Source organism: Theropithecus gelada, chromosome 8, assembly GCF_003255815.1.
Source record: "Theropithecus gelada isolate Dixy chromosome 8, Tgel_1.0, whole genome shotgun sequence".
Taxonomy (NCBI): domain Eukaryota; kingdom Metazoa; phylum Chordata; class Mammalia; order Primates; family Cercopithecidae; genus Theropithecus; species Theropithecus gelada.
Window position 1 is genome coordinate 1,987,037 of NC_037676.1, and position 17,685 is coordinate 2,004,721.

Below are 17,685 nucleotides of genomic sequence, written 5' to 3' on the forward strand. Positions count from 1 at the left end.
AGGGCCACCTGAAAGACATCCTGAGGCCCTGGGTTGAGGGCCTCTCATTGGCCAGGCTTGGTTCCATGCAACCTCCGGAATCAGAGGTGGGGCTCTACCTGTCCATACGAAATGGATCTTGAGAAAGGTGAGATCAGAAACTGGCAATGAGGAAGAGGGTTCCCCCAAATAAACCGGAGCCACTAGGTGCAGAGCAGACAAAACAGCCCACAGACACCTGAGCCTTGATTTCATGTCCCTGCTGCAGGAGGTCATTTTTTTTTTTTTTTTTTTTTTTTTTTGAGACAAAGTTTTGCTCTTGTCACCCAGGCTGGAGTGCAATGGTGTGATCTCAGCTCACTGCAACCTCTGCCTCCTCTGTGATTCTCCTGCCTCAGCCTCTCAAGTAGCTGAAATTACAGGTGCCCACCACCACACCCAGGTAATTTTTTTGTATTTTTAGTTGAGATGGGGTTTCACCATTTTGGCCAGGCTGGTCTTGAACTCCTGAACTCAAGTGATCCACCTGCCTCAGCCTCCCAAAGTGCTGGGATTACAGACGTGAGCCACCGTGCCTGGCCAGGTCATCTTTAAGGAGACGTTTGGGCTACTCTCAAATTACCCTCCACAAAACTATTGTAACAACTCACCCCTAATTCTTAAATACAAAATATTAAAATCAGCAATTGTCTTTTAGGCCAGAGGTTTTTCAAACTTTCCCAGTTCACAAACCCTTAGTGTCTTAGCTTTTTTTTTTTTTTTTTTTTTTTTTTATGGTGCTTCTAGGCCAAATGAAATGCCTAACAATTGCATTTATTAAGTTGTTAAGTTTAAACACCTTAGTAGCAGTGGTCGACTCCATGTCCAACAGACATTGTTGTTTCCCTTGATGTCCAACAGATGTCTCTGTGTGTCTGTCTTGTCCCCACACATCCGCACTGGGGAACCACAGTGCAGGTTAGACACTACGCTGTGTGACTCGAGGTATGAAAACTCTCTTGGGACACAGATGATAATCCTGTAGCCTGACTAATCACAATTGATGGGATAATGTTTAAACTGACAATTTCCATATCATGACAAAATGTTGCATTCACTGGTGAAACAGGGCCAGGTGCGGTGACTTATGCCTGTAATCACAGCACTTTGGGAGGCCATGGCGGGAGGATTGTTTGAGCCCAGGAGTTTGAGACCAGCCTGGGTAACATAGTGAGACTCCCATCTTACAAAAAATTTTAAAAAATGAGCCAGGTGTGGTGATGTGCACCTGTAGTCCCAGCTATTAGAGAGGCTGAGTTGAGAGGATCGCCTGAGATCTAGGTGGCAGTGAACTGTGATCATGCCACCGCACTCCAGCCTGGGCGACAGAGTGAGACCATGTTTCAAAAAAGAAAAGTGAAACAGCAACATTGCTTCCACCTCATTATCTAAGAAGCCCCTTCACAGTACAGAAGCTCTTCCCCCATATTAGTCAGAGTTCTCCAGAAAAAACAGGAGAGATAGATTAGATAGATAGAGTTGATATAGAGATGAGATGTAGATATATAGGTGATATAAATATGGATATACAGATATGAAGCTGTTTATTATAAGGAATTGGCTCACCTGATTACAGAGACTGGCAGGCTCGAACCTGGTGTGTGGACCTGCAGACTCGAGATGCAGGAGAGCCGATGGTGCCGCTCTGGTTTAGAGACCGGCAAGCAGAGCCCCAGAATTGCTGACAATGCAGGTGAAGTCCGAAGGTGGGCGGCTGAGGAATTCCCTCTTGTGCAGGGAGGGCCAATCATTTTTGTCCTACTCAGGCCTTCAGTGGGTTGGATGAGGCCCACCCCCGTTATGGAGGGCAATCTGCTTCTTCAGAGTTTACCAATTTAAACATTAATCTCATCCAAAGATGCCCTCCAAGTTGACAGATAAAAGGAACCACCACAATCCCCAGCAGCCTTCGCATGAGCAGTACCTTCAACATGCACCCTACCATCTTGGGAGTCCCAGGAGAGAGAGAGAGGGAGTCTTGTTCCTGATAACTCCAGCAGAAGTCTTGGTCTCGCTCTTATGACCCACAAAGCCCACAGCCCATTGCTGCTCCCATCCCTGTGGCCAAAATCAATGTCCTTCTAGGCCAGGTTTGAGTTCTATGCCCACCCCAGGCCCCAGCAAAGGGCGAGCCATCCACAACTACGCAAATTGGAGAGGGGGTGAAAACCATTCAGAACTATGCAAATTGGAGGACCCCCAGTGTGGGAGTCCTTCTGTGTGGGAGGGCCCTCACACAGAAGTCAGAGCGCAGTGAGCAGGAAAGTGGAGTGGACACTGGCGATGTCCTGAGATGGTGCACACTCTGGCTGGCCACCCTCCACTGGGCCTGCCTGAGTCCCAGGTTCTTAGGAGCTTCTGAAAAAATGGCTTCTAGACATTGTAGCTGTAGGACCTCTGGAGGAGCAGGGTTAGAGTGGGAAAAAGGAGAACTAGGAAGTTTTTTTCTTTTTTCTTTTTTTTGGAGATGGAGTTTCACTCTTGTTGCCTAGGCTGGAGTGCAATGGTGCAATCTTGGCTCATTGCAACCTCCACCTCCTGGGTTCAAGCCATTATCCTGCCTCAGCCTCCCGAGTGGATGGGATTACAGGCACCTGCCACCACATCCAACTAATTTTTATAGTTTTTAAAGTAGAGATGGGGTTTCACCACGTTGGCCAGACTGGTCTTGAACTCCTGATCTCAGGTGATCCACCTGCCTCGGCCTCCCAAAGTGCTGGGATTACAGGAGTTGAGCCACCGTGCCCAGCCAGGAAGCTTTTTTTCACAGTCTCTGTCTGGAGAACTCTCAGCCAGGCTGTAGGTCCCCAGGAAAAGCCCAAGCTTCCATTTAAGGATTTGCATTTCCTGAATTGCCTTTGCATCTTTGGTGGTGGCCCAGGAAATTCGAATCCAGAGGAAAGAAGCACGCAGCAGCACTGGGTCTACATGAGGGGAAGGGGAGAACATGTTCTCAAGGGGCTTCTTGTGAATGGTGGTCCGCCCCACACCAGCCCTTGCAGCTGCATGCTGCAGGGTGGGGGAGTCCTGCTTGGTGCAGGGAGGGGCCATTCAACATGCTGGTGGAACACAGCAGGCAACTCAGAAGGACTGAGCCATGGAGGGAGGTCAGCTGAAAGAAGAGGCGAGAGCCTCTGAACATGAAGGAAAGAGCAAGAGGGGAGCACCATCAGCTTGGCTCCAGGATGAGCCAGAAAGGAGAACAGGTGACAACTTGAGAGGCGAGGGAAAGGGGAGCCCAGGCCTGCCTGCCCCAAAAGAGAGAAGGCCCAAGATGGGGAACGGAAAAAAGGTGATTTTGAAAAGTGGGTGTATTAGTCTGTTTTCACACAACGGATAAAGACGTACCTGAGACTGGGTAATTTATAAAGAAAAAGGGGTTTGTGGACTCACAGTTCCACGTAGCTGGAGAGGCCTCACAGTCATGGTGGAAGGCAAAACGCACATCTTACATGGCAGCAGGCAAGAGAGAACAAGAGCTAAGCAAAAAGGGAAACCTCTGATAAAACCATCTGATCTCGCGAGACTTAATCACTACCATGAGAATAGTATGGGAAAACCACTGCGCGACTCGATTATCTCCCACTGGGTCCCTCCCACAACACGTGGGATTAAAGATGAGATTTGGGTGGGGACATAGCCAAACCATATCAGTGGAGTCCTCAGGAAACATTAAGGTTGCTTGATAGAAGGGTTACAATAAGCTGTTGTCCTTAAGGTAGGGTGAGCATAAGCACATCGTTCGTTCTGATGGGCAGGAGTAATGTAAACACCATGTGAAGGCTGCCTGGGCAGTGTGGTGGTTCATCTCATATGTCAACTTGCAGGGCATCTTTGGATAAGATTGACACTTAAATTGATAACTTTTGAATCAGCAGATTTCCCTCCATAATGTGGGTGGGCCTTGTCCAATCTGCTGAAGGCCTGCATAGATCTAAGAGACTAACATCCCAACACAACAGGAAATTCTTTATTCTCATCATGGCCACCACTGAGAAGCCCTTCTTGAGGGAAATGGCCACAGACAACAGTCACAGCCTTCACCTTTCAGCCCCTCGACTCACCCACGCCTGAAGTCATCATGCCTGCCCTGGATATTTGTGTGTCGGTTTTTTATTTTTATTTTTATTTTCCTGTTATATGTATCCATAAATGCCTCATTTTGGCTGAATTCAATCAGACTTAGATGACTGTCACCTATAATGGAGAGAGTCCTGACTAATCCACAGACCCAAAGTGTAGTCCCCAAACCAGGGCCCCAGCCTGACTTTCTGGTCCTCCTGGTTCCAGTCTCAGTTTCCATCCTTGACCCTGAGCTGCAGTCAGAGCCTCTGCTGGAGACATATTTTCATGCACCCTCCCTTGGTTAAAAAAATAGCCTCTATTTTATTATCAGTACAAAATAGCTCTGAACAACACATGGGACAGGGGACCGAGCAGGAGCCAGGATCTGAGGCCGCCTGGCTCTGGGACCCCCGAGACTCGGGAGCCCATAGGTTTCTGTTTGACAGAGGTCCTCATTTTCTCCGCACTGAAGGGCCTGCCCTCTAGCTGGGTCACCTTCTCGATCCAGAGGTTGTAGTTCACCAACGAGGTGTATATCCCTGGGGTGTTCTTCTCTCCACAGCTCTTTCCCCAGCTGATGATACCCACCTGGTACCACTTCTCACCAGGCTCTGGGGTGCAGACCAGAGGTCCCCCGCTGTCACCCTGTGGGCAGAGAACACAGCTCAGCAGGGAGTCTGGTTCTAAGCTGCCCATGTGAGGCTGGGCACAGTTCATTCGCAGAAGAGGATTCCTCACCTCCCCAACTCTGGCTGCCAAAGGACATCTCGTCAATGCTGACCATCCCTGCTCCACGGGAGAAGCGTGTGGCTGCCAGGTTGGCTCTGGAGGTTGTAGGGTTGTAGAGCATTGGGGGTGGGGTGCTGTGGATGAGACAGGACTGAAGATGGGGGAGGAAGAGGGAGGGCTTGGTGAGAAAAGACCACTCCATCTGCAGCACAGAGAGACGCAGGCCAAGGGATGAGTGGAGACTTGTTTTGAGGGTCTTATCAAATGAGAGGCTCTGGAAAGGGCAGGAAAGGAAATGGGACATGTGAAGAAGTGTTGTAGGGCTAGGAACTGGGTCTCCTTTGTGTTCTTGCAGAGGCACAGAGAGAAGGACGTTCCTTTTTAATTCAGCCAAGCTTTTCAGAATGGGTGACCCTTCCAGGATGGAATCACATGGTCTATGACTCGCATAGTTATCCATTTATGTTGAGCTTCTGAACCAAGTCCCTGCCATGCCCCTCATCTACATAAATCAAACAAATGCCCCACATCTTTCCGTCCACCTTCTCACAAGGCAGATGAACCTGCAGGAGGAGAAAGGGCTTGCTGAGGATTCTATGGTAGACTGGCTGGGATTGGAACCCAGGATTTTTTTTTTATTAATTTAAAATTAATTATTATGGGTACATAATATTTTTATATGTTTATGGGGTATACATTTTGATATAGGCATACAGTGTGCAAAAATTAAATCAGGGTAACTGGGGTATCCATCCCCTCAAGTATTTATCATTTCTTTGTATTAAGAACATTTCAATTCCACTCTTCATTTCGAAATATATACTTGTTATCTATAATCACTTTATTGTGCTACCAAATACTAGATTTTATTCATTCTAACTAACTGTGTTTTCATGCTCCTTCACTGGAGTTCCCACCTGCTTTCTTTCCCAGCCTCTGGTAACTATCATTCTTTATCTCCATGAGTATTTTTTTTTTTAAGCTTCCATTTATGAGTGAGAACATGCATTGTCTTTCTGTACCTGGCTTATTTCACTTAATGTAATGTCCTCCAGTTCTATCCATGTTGTTGCAAAGGACAGGATTTCATTTTTTATGGCTAAATAATATTCCATTGTGTATACGTACCTCATATTCTTTATCCATTCATCCGTTGAGGGACAGTTAGGTTGACTCCATATCTTGGTTATTGTGAATAGTGCTACAGTAAAAATGCAAGTGCCGATGTCTCTTTGATATACTGATTTCCTTTCTTTTGGATGTATACCCAGCAGCGGGGTTGCTGGATCATATGGTAGTTCTATTTTTAATTTTTTTAGTACCCTCCATCCTGTAACCCAAGATTTTCTTATTTTCTTTTTCGACTTTTATTTTACTTTAATAGGGTACATGTGCAGATTTGTTATGTGAGTAAATTGCATGTCACTGGAGTTTGGTGTACAAATGATTTAATTACCCAGGAGTAAGCACAGTTTCTGATGGGTAGGCTTTTGCTTCTTACCCTCTTCATACCTTCTACCTTTAAGTAGGCCCTGGTGTCTATTGTTTCCCTCTTTGTGTCCATGCGTATTCAACATTTTGTTCCAATTTATAAGTGAGAACATGCGATATTTGGTTTTCTGTTCCTGCATTAATTCACTTAGGATAATGGCCTCTAGCTGCATCCAATTTGCTGCAAAGGACATGATTTTGTTCTTTTTTATGGCTGCGTAGTATTCCACAGTGTATATGTACCACAATTTCTTTATCCAGTTCACCATTGATGGACATCTAGTTTGATTCCATGTCTTTGCTACTGTGAATAGTGCTGTGATGAACATACGCATACCTGTGTCTTTGTGGTAGAATAATTTATATTCCTTTGGATATGTACCAGTATTGAGATTGCTGGGTTTAATGGTAGTTGTGTTTTAAGTTCTCTGAGAAATCTACAAACTGCTTTTTACAGTGGCTGAACTAATGATTTATGTTCCCACCAGGAGTGTAGAAGCCTTCTCTTTTCTCTGCAACCTCACCAACATCTGTTATTTTCTGACCTTAATAACAGCTATTCTGACTGGTGTGGGATGATATCTCACCGTGGCTTTGATTTGCATTTCTCTAATAATTAGTGATATTGAGCATTTTTTTCATATGCTTGTTGACTGCATGTATGTCTTCTTTTGAGATGTGTCTGTTCATGTCATCTGCCCATTTTTTAATCTTGTTAAGTTCCTTATAAATTCTGAATATTAGACCTTTGTCAGATACATAGTGTGCAAATATTTTCTCCCATTGTGTAGGTTGTCTGTTTACTCTGTTAACACTTTCTTTAGCTGTGCAGATGCTCTTTAGTTTAATTAGGCCAATGTTTTACTTTGTTGCAACTGCTTTTGGAGACTTCCTCATGAAATCTTTGCTAAGGCCTGTGTCAAGAATGGTATTTCGTAGTGACTTTCTTTTAGTGTTTTCACAGTTTTATGTTTTATATTTAAGTCTTTTATTCATCTTGAGTTGATTTCAGTTGATGGTGAAAGGAAAGGGTCCAGTTTCAATCTTCTGCATATGGCTAGCTAGTTATCCCAACACCATTTATTGAATAGGCAGTGCTTTCCCCATTGCTTGTTATTGTTGACTTTGATGAAGATCAGATGGTTGTAGGTGTACAGCTTTATTTCTGGGTTCTCTAACCTATTCCATTGGTCTAGGTGTCAGTTTTGGTACCAGTACCATGCTGTTTTGGTTACCATAGCCCTGTATATAGTTTGAAGTTGGATAGCATGATGCCTCCAGCTTTGTTCTTTTTGCTTAGGATTGCCTTGGCTACTTGGGCTCTTTTCTGGTTTCATATGAATTTTAAAATAGTTTTTTTCTAATTCTGTGAAGAATGCCATTGGTAGCTTGATAGGGAACGTATTGAATCTGTAAATTGCTTTGGGTAGTATGGCAATTTTAATGATATTGATTCTTTCTATTCATGAGCATGGAATGTCTTTCATTTGTTTGTGTTGTCTCAGATTTCTTTCAGTAATGTTTTGTAATTCTCATCATAGAGATCTTTCACCTCCCTGATTGTCTGTCTTCCTAGATATTTTATTCTTTTGGTGGATATTGTGAATGGAATTGCATTCTTGATTTGGCTTTCAGCTTGTATGTTATCTAGTGTATATAAATGTCACAAATTTTTGTACATTGATTTTGTATCCTGAAACTTTGCTGAAGCTGCTTATCAGTTCTAGGAGACTTTGAGCAGAGACGATGGAGTTTTTCAGGTATGGAATCATATCATTTGCAAAGAGGGATAGTTTGACATCTTCTCTTCCTATTTGGATGCCTTTCATTTCTTTTTCTTGCCTGATTCCTCTGGCTAAGACTTCTAGGACTATGTTGAATCGGAGTGGTGAAGGAGGGCATCCTTGTCTTGTTCTGGTCCTGAGAGGGAGGCTTCCAGCTTTTGCTCATTCAGTATGATGTTGGCTGTGGGTTTGTCATAGACGGCTCTTATTATTTTGAGGTATGTGTAACCCAGGATTTTCTGATGCCAAAGCCCATGCCCTCTCTACCTTTGTTATATTACTCTCTCACCAAAGGAGCTGAGCAACTACAACCTTGCAAGCAGACTTCAATGAGAGATGATGTCCCATTCCATGATCCTTGAGAGGTGACTAGAATAAGTACAGTATTATAACAAATTCTAATCAGGGAGGACAATTAGTGTTTTCTGGTCATGCTGTTGTGTAATGCATTCTTGCATTGCTATAAAGAAATACCTGAGGATCTCCAGTCAGACCATCTTCTCCTCACCTTTCAGAGCCTTTTTGTTTCTATTTTACAAGATACTATCCCGTGCTTTTAGTTGTATTTAGTGGGAGGGGCTGGGAGAATTGTGTTTACTCCGTCTTGTCTGGAACCAGAAGTCTCAATTCTGTGTGCATTGTTTTTTGTTTTTTGGCAATATTTTAAATTGCCCAGAAAGTGAAGAAAATACAAGGTTCATGTGTCACTCTTTTTGGTCCCCACAGTTTTCACCACATGGGGGGCTCCTAAACCTAGTGCTATGCTGCCAGGGTCTACTTCTTACTTCAGAATGCCTTCTCCTTTCTCTTTTCCCTTTCTGCCTCTAACCCCTGTTCCAGTACCCACCTCTCAAGGCTCTCATAGCCTATCAGGAAAAACTACCAATTTTCTCACATTAAACCATAACAGATTATTCTAGATAAATATATTTCTTTTCCATGGGGCAGCCTCTCCATCACTGTTCAGAATATTTATCATCTGTATTTGTGGTTTTATACCAATGACCAGGTCCACTGCCTGGCCAATGAGCAGGTCTCTAGTCTTCAGCTGGGACTAAGCAGGTTCATCAGGGTGGCCACTTTTAAGATGAAGACAGCACCTTTGAGCACGAAAGACAAATTTCCTCATTCATCCTTAGAGCCAGAGGAGGCTAATTTATGGTTTTTTTTTTTTCTATTTTTCTGGCTATCAATAATTTTTAAAGAAGAACTTGTGTTCATTTTATTAAAGAGAGGCAAAGAGACCCGTTTTGGTTCAATGAAACCCACATGTAACACCCAATATATTATCATCGTTTGTTTATCCACTGCCTGTCCAGGAAACCGTAGGGTCCCTTAGGTGAGGAACCATATCTCATTTACGGGTCTCCAGGGCCTTGTATGCTCAACAGAGGTTTCCAAATTAATGAATTAAAATGACTTCTTATACAGATACCAAGTCCTCCTTGGATTTTTTTTTTTTTTAAAGAATTCCCAGAAATGAGAAAAGCCTTGGCACCCTGTTTCCCTAGTGTACCTGATGAAGATCAGAAGTAGTTAAGCAGGGTTGCAGCATATTGACTCCCAGGTGTGCTCACTCATAGCTCCAGAGGTTCTGCCATCCACATCCTCATTCCCATGGCTGAAGGCCCTAATTCCCATACACTTTCCAGACTCAGAATTGTCTATTCGCAGCAGAGAGAGAATATCCTTGCACTGGCAGTTCCGAGAGGGTGAGGACCTATTACATGAGGGAGGGTACCCCCTAGTTACCTGGCAGGCGTCATAGCTCTCATTATTGTATCCGGCACACAGCATATTTTTGGTGAGTTTTGGAAACGCCTTTGAACACTCCTCCCAGTCCATGATGACCATCGGCGCTTTCATCAGATCCGTTTTCACAGAGTTTTTGTCAGCTGGCCCGGAGAGAAAGCACATTAGAGAAGCCACCAGGCCTCATGTCCCCACGCTCATGACCGTGCCCTTGGCCCTGTGTCCACCAGCCCCCACCCCCTGCCTTCACAGGCTCTGTAGCTCCTCACTTCCTTCAGGTTGCCCCATGCCTGCAACTTACCCACTCGCCCCAAAACTCCCGCAACTACTGGAATTCTTCTTCTCATTCAACACCAAATTTCTACTCCCAAGAAGACTTCCAACTTGACTCCAGTCATCCCCACAGACTCAGCTTCTTGGAACTGGCTACTGACTGTTTCTCAGCATAATCCTTCCTCATCAATACATTTGCCTATTGTGACATTTTATTACATGAGGATGGTATTTCCTTCACACAGGGCCTTGGGAGGTGGGTTTGCACTCCCAGTGAAACAACTTTAGTTCCTCAGCAAGGGCAGGTTGGCAGAGTGTCTTGAGATGGGATTAGAGGGGATTTGCAGAGGCTCTTTCTGGGCCACCAGATGCTGGAAATTCAGCCAGATTCCTCTCCATCTCATTAACTCTGACCACAAAGAGATTTCACATTTCTTCCCCTGATTGAAGATTTTTAAACTTGTACATGCCCATGTGCCTCCTCTCCCTCTTCTACCTTTCCAGGAGTGCCTGGAGCCCAGAACTAAGGTCCCATCACTTTCCCTCTGGTTGCTCAACTCCTGAAACACCCACGGCCGTCCAGGCCCAGGCTCGCTGCGAATCATCCCTGTGGATCCAGAGCCTCGTTCAGGCTGACGCAATGCTTTGCTGTTCTCATCCCCTCCCCTCCCCTATCTATTTGCTTTTGGTTTTGTTGGGTTTTCTTTGGGGACAGTCCAGCAGGCCCTTCATCATATCTTTCTGTCCCAGTAGACTTTCTTCTGTTTTGGCCAAGTAACAGCATAACAACAAGTAACAACAGATTCATTTCTAAGAAGAGCCAGGCAATGCTCCAGGACTATCAAAGCCTAGCCCAGGGTGGGCATCTCCAATGCTTGGAGGAGCCAGGTAGGAAACACACCCGTGGGAATCAGGGAAGATGTTTATGAATACAGAGTAGAGGGGCCTCTGGCTAACTGCAGAGTTTAAATTCGATTAAACACACAAACCACACTGCTCTGTGCTGGCTGGATCAGACTGGCTCAGACCTGGTGTCTCAGTTTGGGGTTTCAGCACTCAAAAGGAGCTAAGGCTTGGGCTCTGTGAGCCTCCACTACGCAGGAATCTGCTCCAAAGCAAGTCTTGTCCTCACTCCTTCCTCAGCTCTTCCCCTTCCCCCTTCCTCTCCTCTCCTTCAGATTGCAGTGGCTCTTTCCCCAGGGGAAGCTGAGCAGTCACATACCAGCATTGGTCTGGCCCCAACCTGCCACCCAGCATTCGCGCCATGTGGCGGGGCCGTGCTGCGTAGGGAGGCAGATGGGCACCTTCAGGTCATCGAGTGTGATGGGCGAGGCCAGCAGCAGCAAGGCAATGTCATTGTCCATGTTGGCTCTCTTAAAGTCCTTGTGAAGAATGATGCTGGCGACCTCCTTTATTTCCATGGATGAGCTAGTTAAGTCGTTGGTCCCCAGCACGACATTCAGTTCTTCTGGACTGGTGGCAGAGAACCAGAGAGGGGCGAGTGAAAGGGGAAGGGAAGCCTCAAAAGTGGGAGAATTGGCTGTGCTCAGAAACCTAAATCTCATATAGCTCTAGGACATTTAGACCCTACTGGGGCTGTAGCTCAGAAGGTGTGAGGATTGGAAAAAGGCAGGAAAAACAAAAACAAAAAACAGAACAGCCGGTGAGCAGACCACAGCCACACCATGGCACCATCGGGGGCCCCAGAGATGTGAATGACGTGCTTCTGTCTAACACAGCAAAGGCAGAGCTGGGTTTAGGGCACTCTACAGAGCCCACAAAAAGCCACTTGGCACGGATCAAACTGGTTTTCAGATAGGTAAGGCATTCATTATTATATTTCTTTTATCTCAACCGGTCTACCAACACTTTAGAAACTCAGGACCAGAAGTTAGTCTAGACCACCACTGACCAAGCAGACAGGAGCTTCAGTAATAAGTCCACATTCAGAACCCCACAGGATATTTGTTATCCCATGACAGCAGGTGCCACAAGGGTCTTTGGTTATGACATGATGAAACTGTCCCTGGGTTTTTGATTAACCTTCTAAAATCAGCCCTTCTGTAGGTCTTCAAACTTCCTTGAGCTGGTGTAGCAGAAAGCACAAGTGCTACAGCCAGAGTTTGAATTCTGTCTCTATATACTAGGTGGGTACCGTGGGTGAGTGGCCTCAATTTATTGGACCTCAGTTTCCTTATCTATAAATAAGGGCTATTCATTCTACCTGCTCCAGGGGTCACTGTGTGATTAAATGAGTTAACAGAGGAATCTTTCCTTCCTTCCTTCCTTCCTTCCTTCCTTTCTTCTTCTTCTTCTTTTTTTTTTTTTTTTAGATGGAGTCTTGCTCTGTCGCCCAGGCTGGAGTGCCAGTGGCATGATCTTGGCTCACTGCAACCTCCGCCTCCTGGGTTCAAGCAATTCTCCTGTCTCAGCCTCCTGAACAGCTGGAACTACAGGCGCACGCCACCATGCCCAGCTAATTTAGTAGAGATGGGGTTTCACCATATTGTCCAGGCTGGTCTCGAACTCCTGACCACTGAACTCCTGACCACGGAAGTCCTGATCCACCCACCTCGGCCTCCCAAGTGCTGGGATTATAGGCGTGAGCCACCGCGCCTGGCCAATAGAGGAAAGTTTCTTAGCAGGGTCTCCAGCACATAGTTAGTCATCAGTAATACCAGGCATTCATCCACATGCTGTCACAAGGAGCAGGAGAGTAGGGGGTCAGGTGGCCCAGGAAGTCAGGCTTCCAGAATTAGAAGGATTTCCCCCTAGATGGACTTGAATGCCCCAGAAGAGGCATTTGGACCAAGCACCTTGGCTCCATCAAGCCACAGGTGTTCCTGGAGAAGGCAGATGTGACCTCAGGGAGGTCGTAGTCATTGGCCCTGGGTGATGTGAGGAGGACGCAGCCTCAGGCTGGCTACCTCCATGTCCCCAGGACTAGGGGATGGGTGGGTGGGTGGGAGCCGTTCATGCTGACTGGACACTGAACAGCCGCAGGTTCTTCTCAGCCTCCAGGTGTGGGTGAGGGGGAGGGTGCCCCAGGGGTGGGCGCCCTGAGAGGCAGCAGCGGGAGGCTCGTAGTACTTACAACAGCTCTTCGGAATATAAGCAGTGAGCCGCAGTGAGAATCCACCACTTGTTGAGGATGGAGCCGCCACAGAAAGGTTCCCCTCTGGCCTGAATACTCACCTGCCACGGAAACTCACCCACCTCCGCCTCCATCCCCCCTGTGATTCTGGAATACCGAGTTCTTCCCTCGAAAATGGATCTGTCGCCACATTCTGGTGGAATGAAAGAGAGTGGAAAGCAAAAAGGGAAACATTTAGTCAGCGTCCAGTGTGAGCCGGGAACCGGGCTGGGAGGAGGAGGCTTCCAAGTGGATATCCTCGCCCCCATTCTAGAGAGGAGCTCACTGAGGCTGGCGAGCGGGGCAGCTCTTGTGGCATCAGCCAGCAGATGCTTTAGTTTTTCTACACAGAGCTCAGCAGGCGAGTCAGAAGCATTGGCTCTGACTCTATCCAGCATTTGTGACCTCAGGAGAGTCACTTCACTGAGCTTTCTGCTCTCATCCAGGAGAAATTGGAAGAAAAATAGCGTCCAAAGCCAATGTCCTGTGGTGGGCAGGACAGTAGCCCCCCAAAGAGGTCCAAGTTCTAATAGGCCATCTCCCCAGAACCTGCGAATATTTTAGCTTGCAAGGAAAGAGGGGCTTTGGAGATGAAATTTGGCTTGCTAACCACTGCTCTCAGAGTGGGGACACGATGCTGGCTTTTCCGAGGGGCCAGTGGAATCACTGAGGCCCTTGAGAGGGGTGGAGGGAAGCAGAAGGTCAGGCCGAGGGAGAAGTGACTGCAGAGGAAAGGCAGAGAGATGCAATATAGCTGGCTTTGAAGATGAAGGCAGGGGCCCAGAGAAGCTTCTAGAAGCTGGAAGTGGAAAGGCGAAGAATTCTCCCTTAGAGCGTCCGGTAGGAATGCAGACCTGCCGCACCCTGAATTCAGCCCCGGAAGGCCTGTGCTGGAGCTCTGTCCCACAGTACTGTAGGATAAGATATTTGTGTTGTTTAAGCCGCCAAGTGTGTAGTCATTCATTTCAGCAGCCCTAAGAAACCACAAGGGGCGGGGCACAGAAAGTGCCAGAACCTACCGGAAAGCCCTGGCTGAAAGCCCTGGCTGTTCTAGGCTAGTCCAGGCTGAGCAGCTCCTTTACTTGGGGGACTGAGAGCAAAGCTGTAACTGCCTGTGCTGAGGCAGGAAATTCCCCTTCCAGACAGAGGCCGGGTCCAGCTCCTTGCCCCCAGGAAGAGGAGATGCTCCATTAACATTTGCTGACTTGAATGTCTGCCTTGTGTTCTGGGACAAGGCATGAGTTTGACTCTAAAAAGCCCAAGACCCTATTCTTGTCTCTTTCTTGCTGCTCATTTTCCAACCATCAGCTCAATAGAAGCTGTGAGGGTTTTGTCGTTTGGGTGACCCCGTGGTGATCATTTTTGTTTTAAAAAAAATACACGAGTGAGAAGTTAGCAATGTGCATCCAGAGCCTTCTGCTGTCAGTAATGCATAAAGGCTCTCTTCGGGACTTTTGTTTGTTTGTTTTGTTTTTGAGAGATGAAGTCTTGCTCTACTGCCCAGACTGGAGTGCAGTAGCATGATCTTGGCTCACTGCAACCTTTGCCTCCCAGGTTCCAGCGATCCTCCTGCCTCAGCATCCCAAGTAGCTGGGACTACAGTTTTTGTATTTTTTAGTAGAGACAGGGTTTCACTAAACCTGTATGTTGGTCAGGCTGGTCTTGAGCTCCTGACCTCTGGTGATTCGCCTGCCTCTGCCTCCCAAAGTGCTGGGATTACAGGCATAAGCCACCATGCCCAGCCTATTCGTGACTTTTGGATCCACATTTCTTCTCTGATTTTATTTACATATGATGCTTACTGTGTGTCAGGCACTGTCGCAAGCACTTTACAAGCACCGATTCACTTGGTTGTCATAACTGCCCTACTGAGGTAGGCTCTCTTGTTTTCATCCTCACTTTGTAGTTGAGACAAACGAGGCACAGAGAGGTTAAGTAGTTTGCCCAAGGTCACACAGCTAGTCAGTGACGGAACCATGATATGAGCCCCAGGCAGGCTGGCAGCAGAGCTGGTGTTCTCATCACTGCCCCATGTGGCTCTCTGCCTGAAATATTCTTCCCCAGGCAGCTACTTGGCTCACCTCCTCACTACGCCCAAGAATCCCTTCTTCAGAGTGTCCTTCCCTGACCTGTGTCTGAAACAGCCCCTCCCATCCTGGTGACTCCTTATTTCCTACCCAGTGTTACATTTCTTCATTGCATCCTTGTTACATTAACTCCTACATTATAAGTCCCTTTTGCCTGACTCTGGTACCAGAATGTAAGCTCCAGACGGAGAAGGCAACATGCTTTTCTGGTTGATAGCGGGTCCCAGGGTCCGAAAACCACACGTGGCATGGAAGAGGCACTCAACAACCATAAGTCATCCTCTGACTCAATGACTCTGGGAGTCTGGAAGGCAGCACATATGTGCATCTGATGATGTTCACTGCAGCGATCTCTATCATTGTGACAAATTGAAAACCAGCTAAATGCTAGGGTTGAATAAAGTAAGGCACATCCATATCATCAACTGCTTCTCAGCCACAAAATTAGGCTCATGGGGGATTTTTAACAACACAGGGAAATGTTTGTGATATAAAATTGAGTGAAAAAGTCAGGATGAAAATCATATTTAAAACTTGTGATTTTATTATGTTAAGAATGTGGGTTTATGAGTATGGAAGGAAGTACATCAAAATGCCGAGTGTCTATGAGGTGGATTGGATGGTGGGCAGCTATGATGGGTGCCCTCTGTCTCTCCGTCTGAGATGCAGAACGTGGCACGTGCCAGACAGCCCAAGCTTGAATCCAGGCTCTGTTGCTTACTCACTAAATGATTTAGGGGAAGCTACTTATCTTTGAGTACCCCCCCCAACTTTCTTCATTCCTAAAATAAGCATAAGATAATGACAACTTTATAAGACTGACGTGTGGATGAAATAAGAGGATGGATGTTGAAATGGCCGACAAAGCGATTGGACCAAAGTCAACTCTCCAGAATGAACTGGCAGAATTTCTCATATCCATTTTGCATCAAAGTCCCCATGGGACTCATCCCCCACATTCTTGGTCCTGAGATCAACCCACAACATCCATATGGAATCATGTGGAGTTTTAGGTTCATGCAAGAGCTCAGAGCCTGGAAGCAGTGATGGAAGCAGAAACGGCTGCTTCTGAGTGATCTGAGCAATCATGCATTTTGGGCCCCCTTGCAATGGGACACCAGAGGAGCATGTTCTGCTGATGCTCTCCCCTCACTCCCCCCACCCCCTGTTCACACAGAGTGCAGTGGACCCCAGGCTGGACTGAAGGAGGCCAGGTGAACCTGCTGTGTTCTGGGCAAGAGGCAGTGTGCACAGGGCAGGCAACCTGGCGCTGCGGTCACCCAGTGCAGGCCAAGCAGACAGCTCTGTCATTTCCCCATGGGTCAACTTTGGGCAAATCCTCATCTTCAGGGAGGCTGAGTTCCTTGTCCACACGTGGTCTGAGAGCAGATGCCCCACCGTGGTGGTGTGTGCGTTAAACACGGGGAAGTGCTCGACCCCTAACAGTTGCTAGGTATCCCAGTGTCCCTGAAGTCTCACCCGTCCCCTTGGAGAAAGAAATGAGCCATCAGGGAGCTGCAGGGGGCCAGGCACAAGGACACAAGCATCCTTGAACTTGGTCTGACTGATCTAGGCTTCCCTGGGCATCTATGGCTCCTGGAAGCCTGGTGCTGTTGGGAGCCACAGAGGCCCAGGGTAATGGTCCCCCTCCAAGTGGCAGAACTCAGTCTCAGCTAGTTCTAGGCACAAGCTTGAGGGCAGCCTACTATTCCTTTGAGGATGAAGTGTCAGGTTTCAAAACCAAAACTCAAGGTCAGGCAGGTCAAACACTGGGCCAGGGAAGAGAGGAGAAAAGGGAGAAGTGATTTGGAGGAAGGGTATGTGGGGACCCCTGGAGCTCTGGCCTTGTGCTCTGCGATCCACCCTCCTGGCAGCCAGTAAGCTGGACCATGAGCCCCCATCCATGCCCCCTCTGCTCCTGGACTCACCACTGACTGGGCGGGGGGGATGAGGGCGCTGAGGGTGGTGGGCACCCCTAGCCCCACCTAGGAGAGCCACTCCAGCCTCTGGGAGAGGAGTCCGCAGACGGAGTTGAGCTTCTGTGACCAGGGACAGGAGCAGCAACACTGAGAACAGGAGCATGGCCCTAGGCTGTGCTGTGGGCCCGGGGGTGACAGAGGCCAGGGCTAAGGGAGTGAGGCTGACAGCCTCTGGCTCAGATCCAGGGCCCCCAGGTGATGTCACAATGGGCTGTGGAGCCGAGAACTCAGACTGCAGCGATGAAGACTTCTTTTCTGACTGTTTTGTTTCTAGGATGGCTGCACAGAGGCATCTCATCTCAGAGCCTTTCTTATCCCAGGTTTCCTTCTCCCTGACCTGGGCACCACCCAACTTCCCGAGTGTATTAGTCCAT

General features: G+C 47.3%; 1 protein-coding gene across 2 annotated transcripts in view; it reads right to left on the reverse strand.

Moving 5' to 3' along the window:
* Positions 1 to 17,448, reverse strand: part of PRSS55 (serine protease 55) — a 28,542-nt gene extending 11,094 nt beyond the window's left edge. Inside the window, exons 1-5 of one of the 2 annotated variants that reach the window (XM_025394792.1) lie at positions 17,261 to 17,448; positions 13,207 to 13,399; positions 11,335 to 11,585; positions 9,840 to 9,982; positions 4,383 to 4,728 (exon numbers count right to left, since the gene is read on the reverse strand). In XM_025394792.1, the coding sequence (XP_025250577.1) occupies positions 4,411 to 4,728; positions 9,840 to 9,982; positions 11,335 to 11,585; positions 13,207 to 13,399; positions 17,261 to 17,414 (1,059 nt within the window). In that variant the 5' untranslated portion in view covers positions 17,415 to 17,448 and the 3' untranslated portion in view covers positions 4,383 to 4,410. Of the gene's footprint in view, positions 1 to 4,382; positions 4,729 to 9,839; positions 9,983 to 11,334; positions 11,586 to 13,206; positions 13,400 to 17,260 lie in introns of those variants that run through there. The other variant, XM_025394793.1, reaches the window with a different exon arrangement.
* Positions 17,449 to 17,685: the final 237 nt, after the last annotated feature.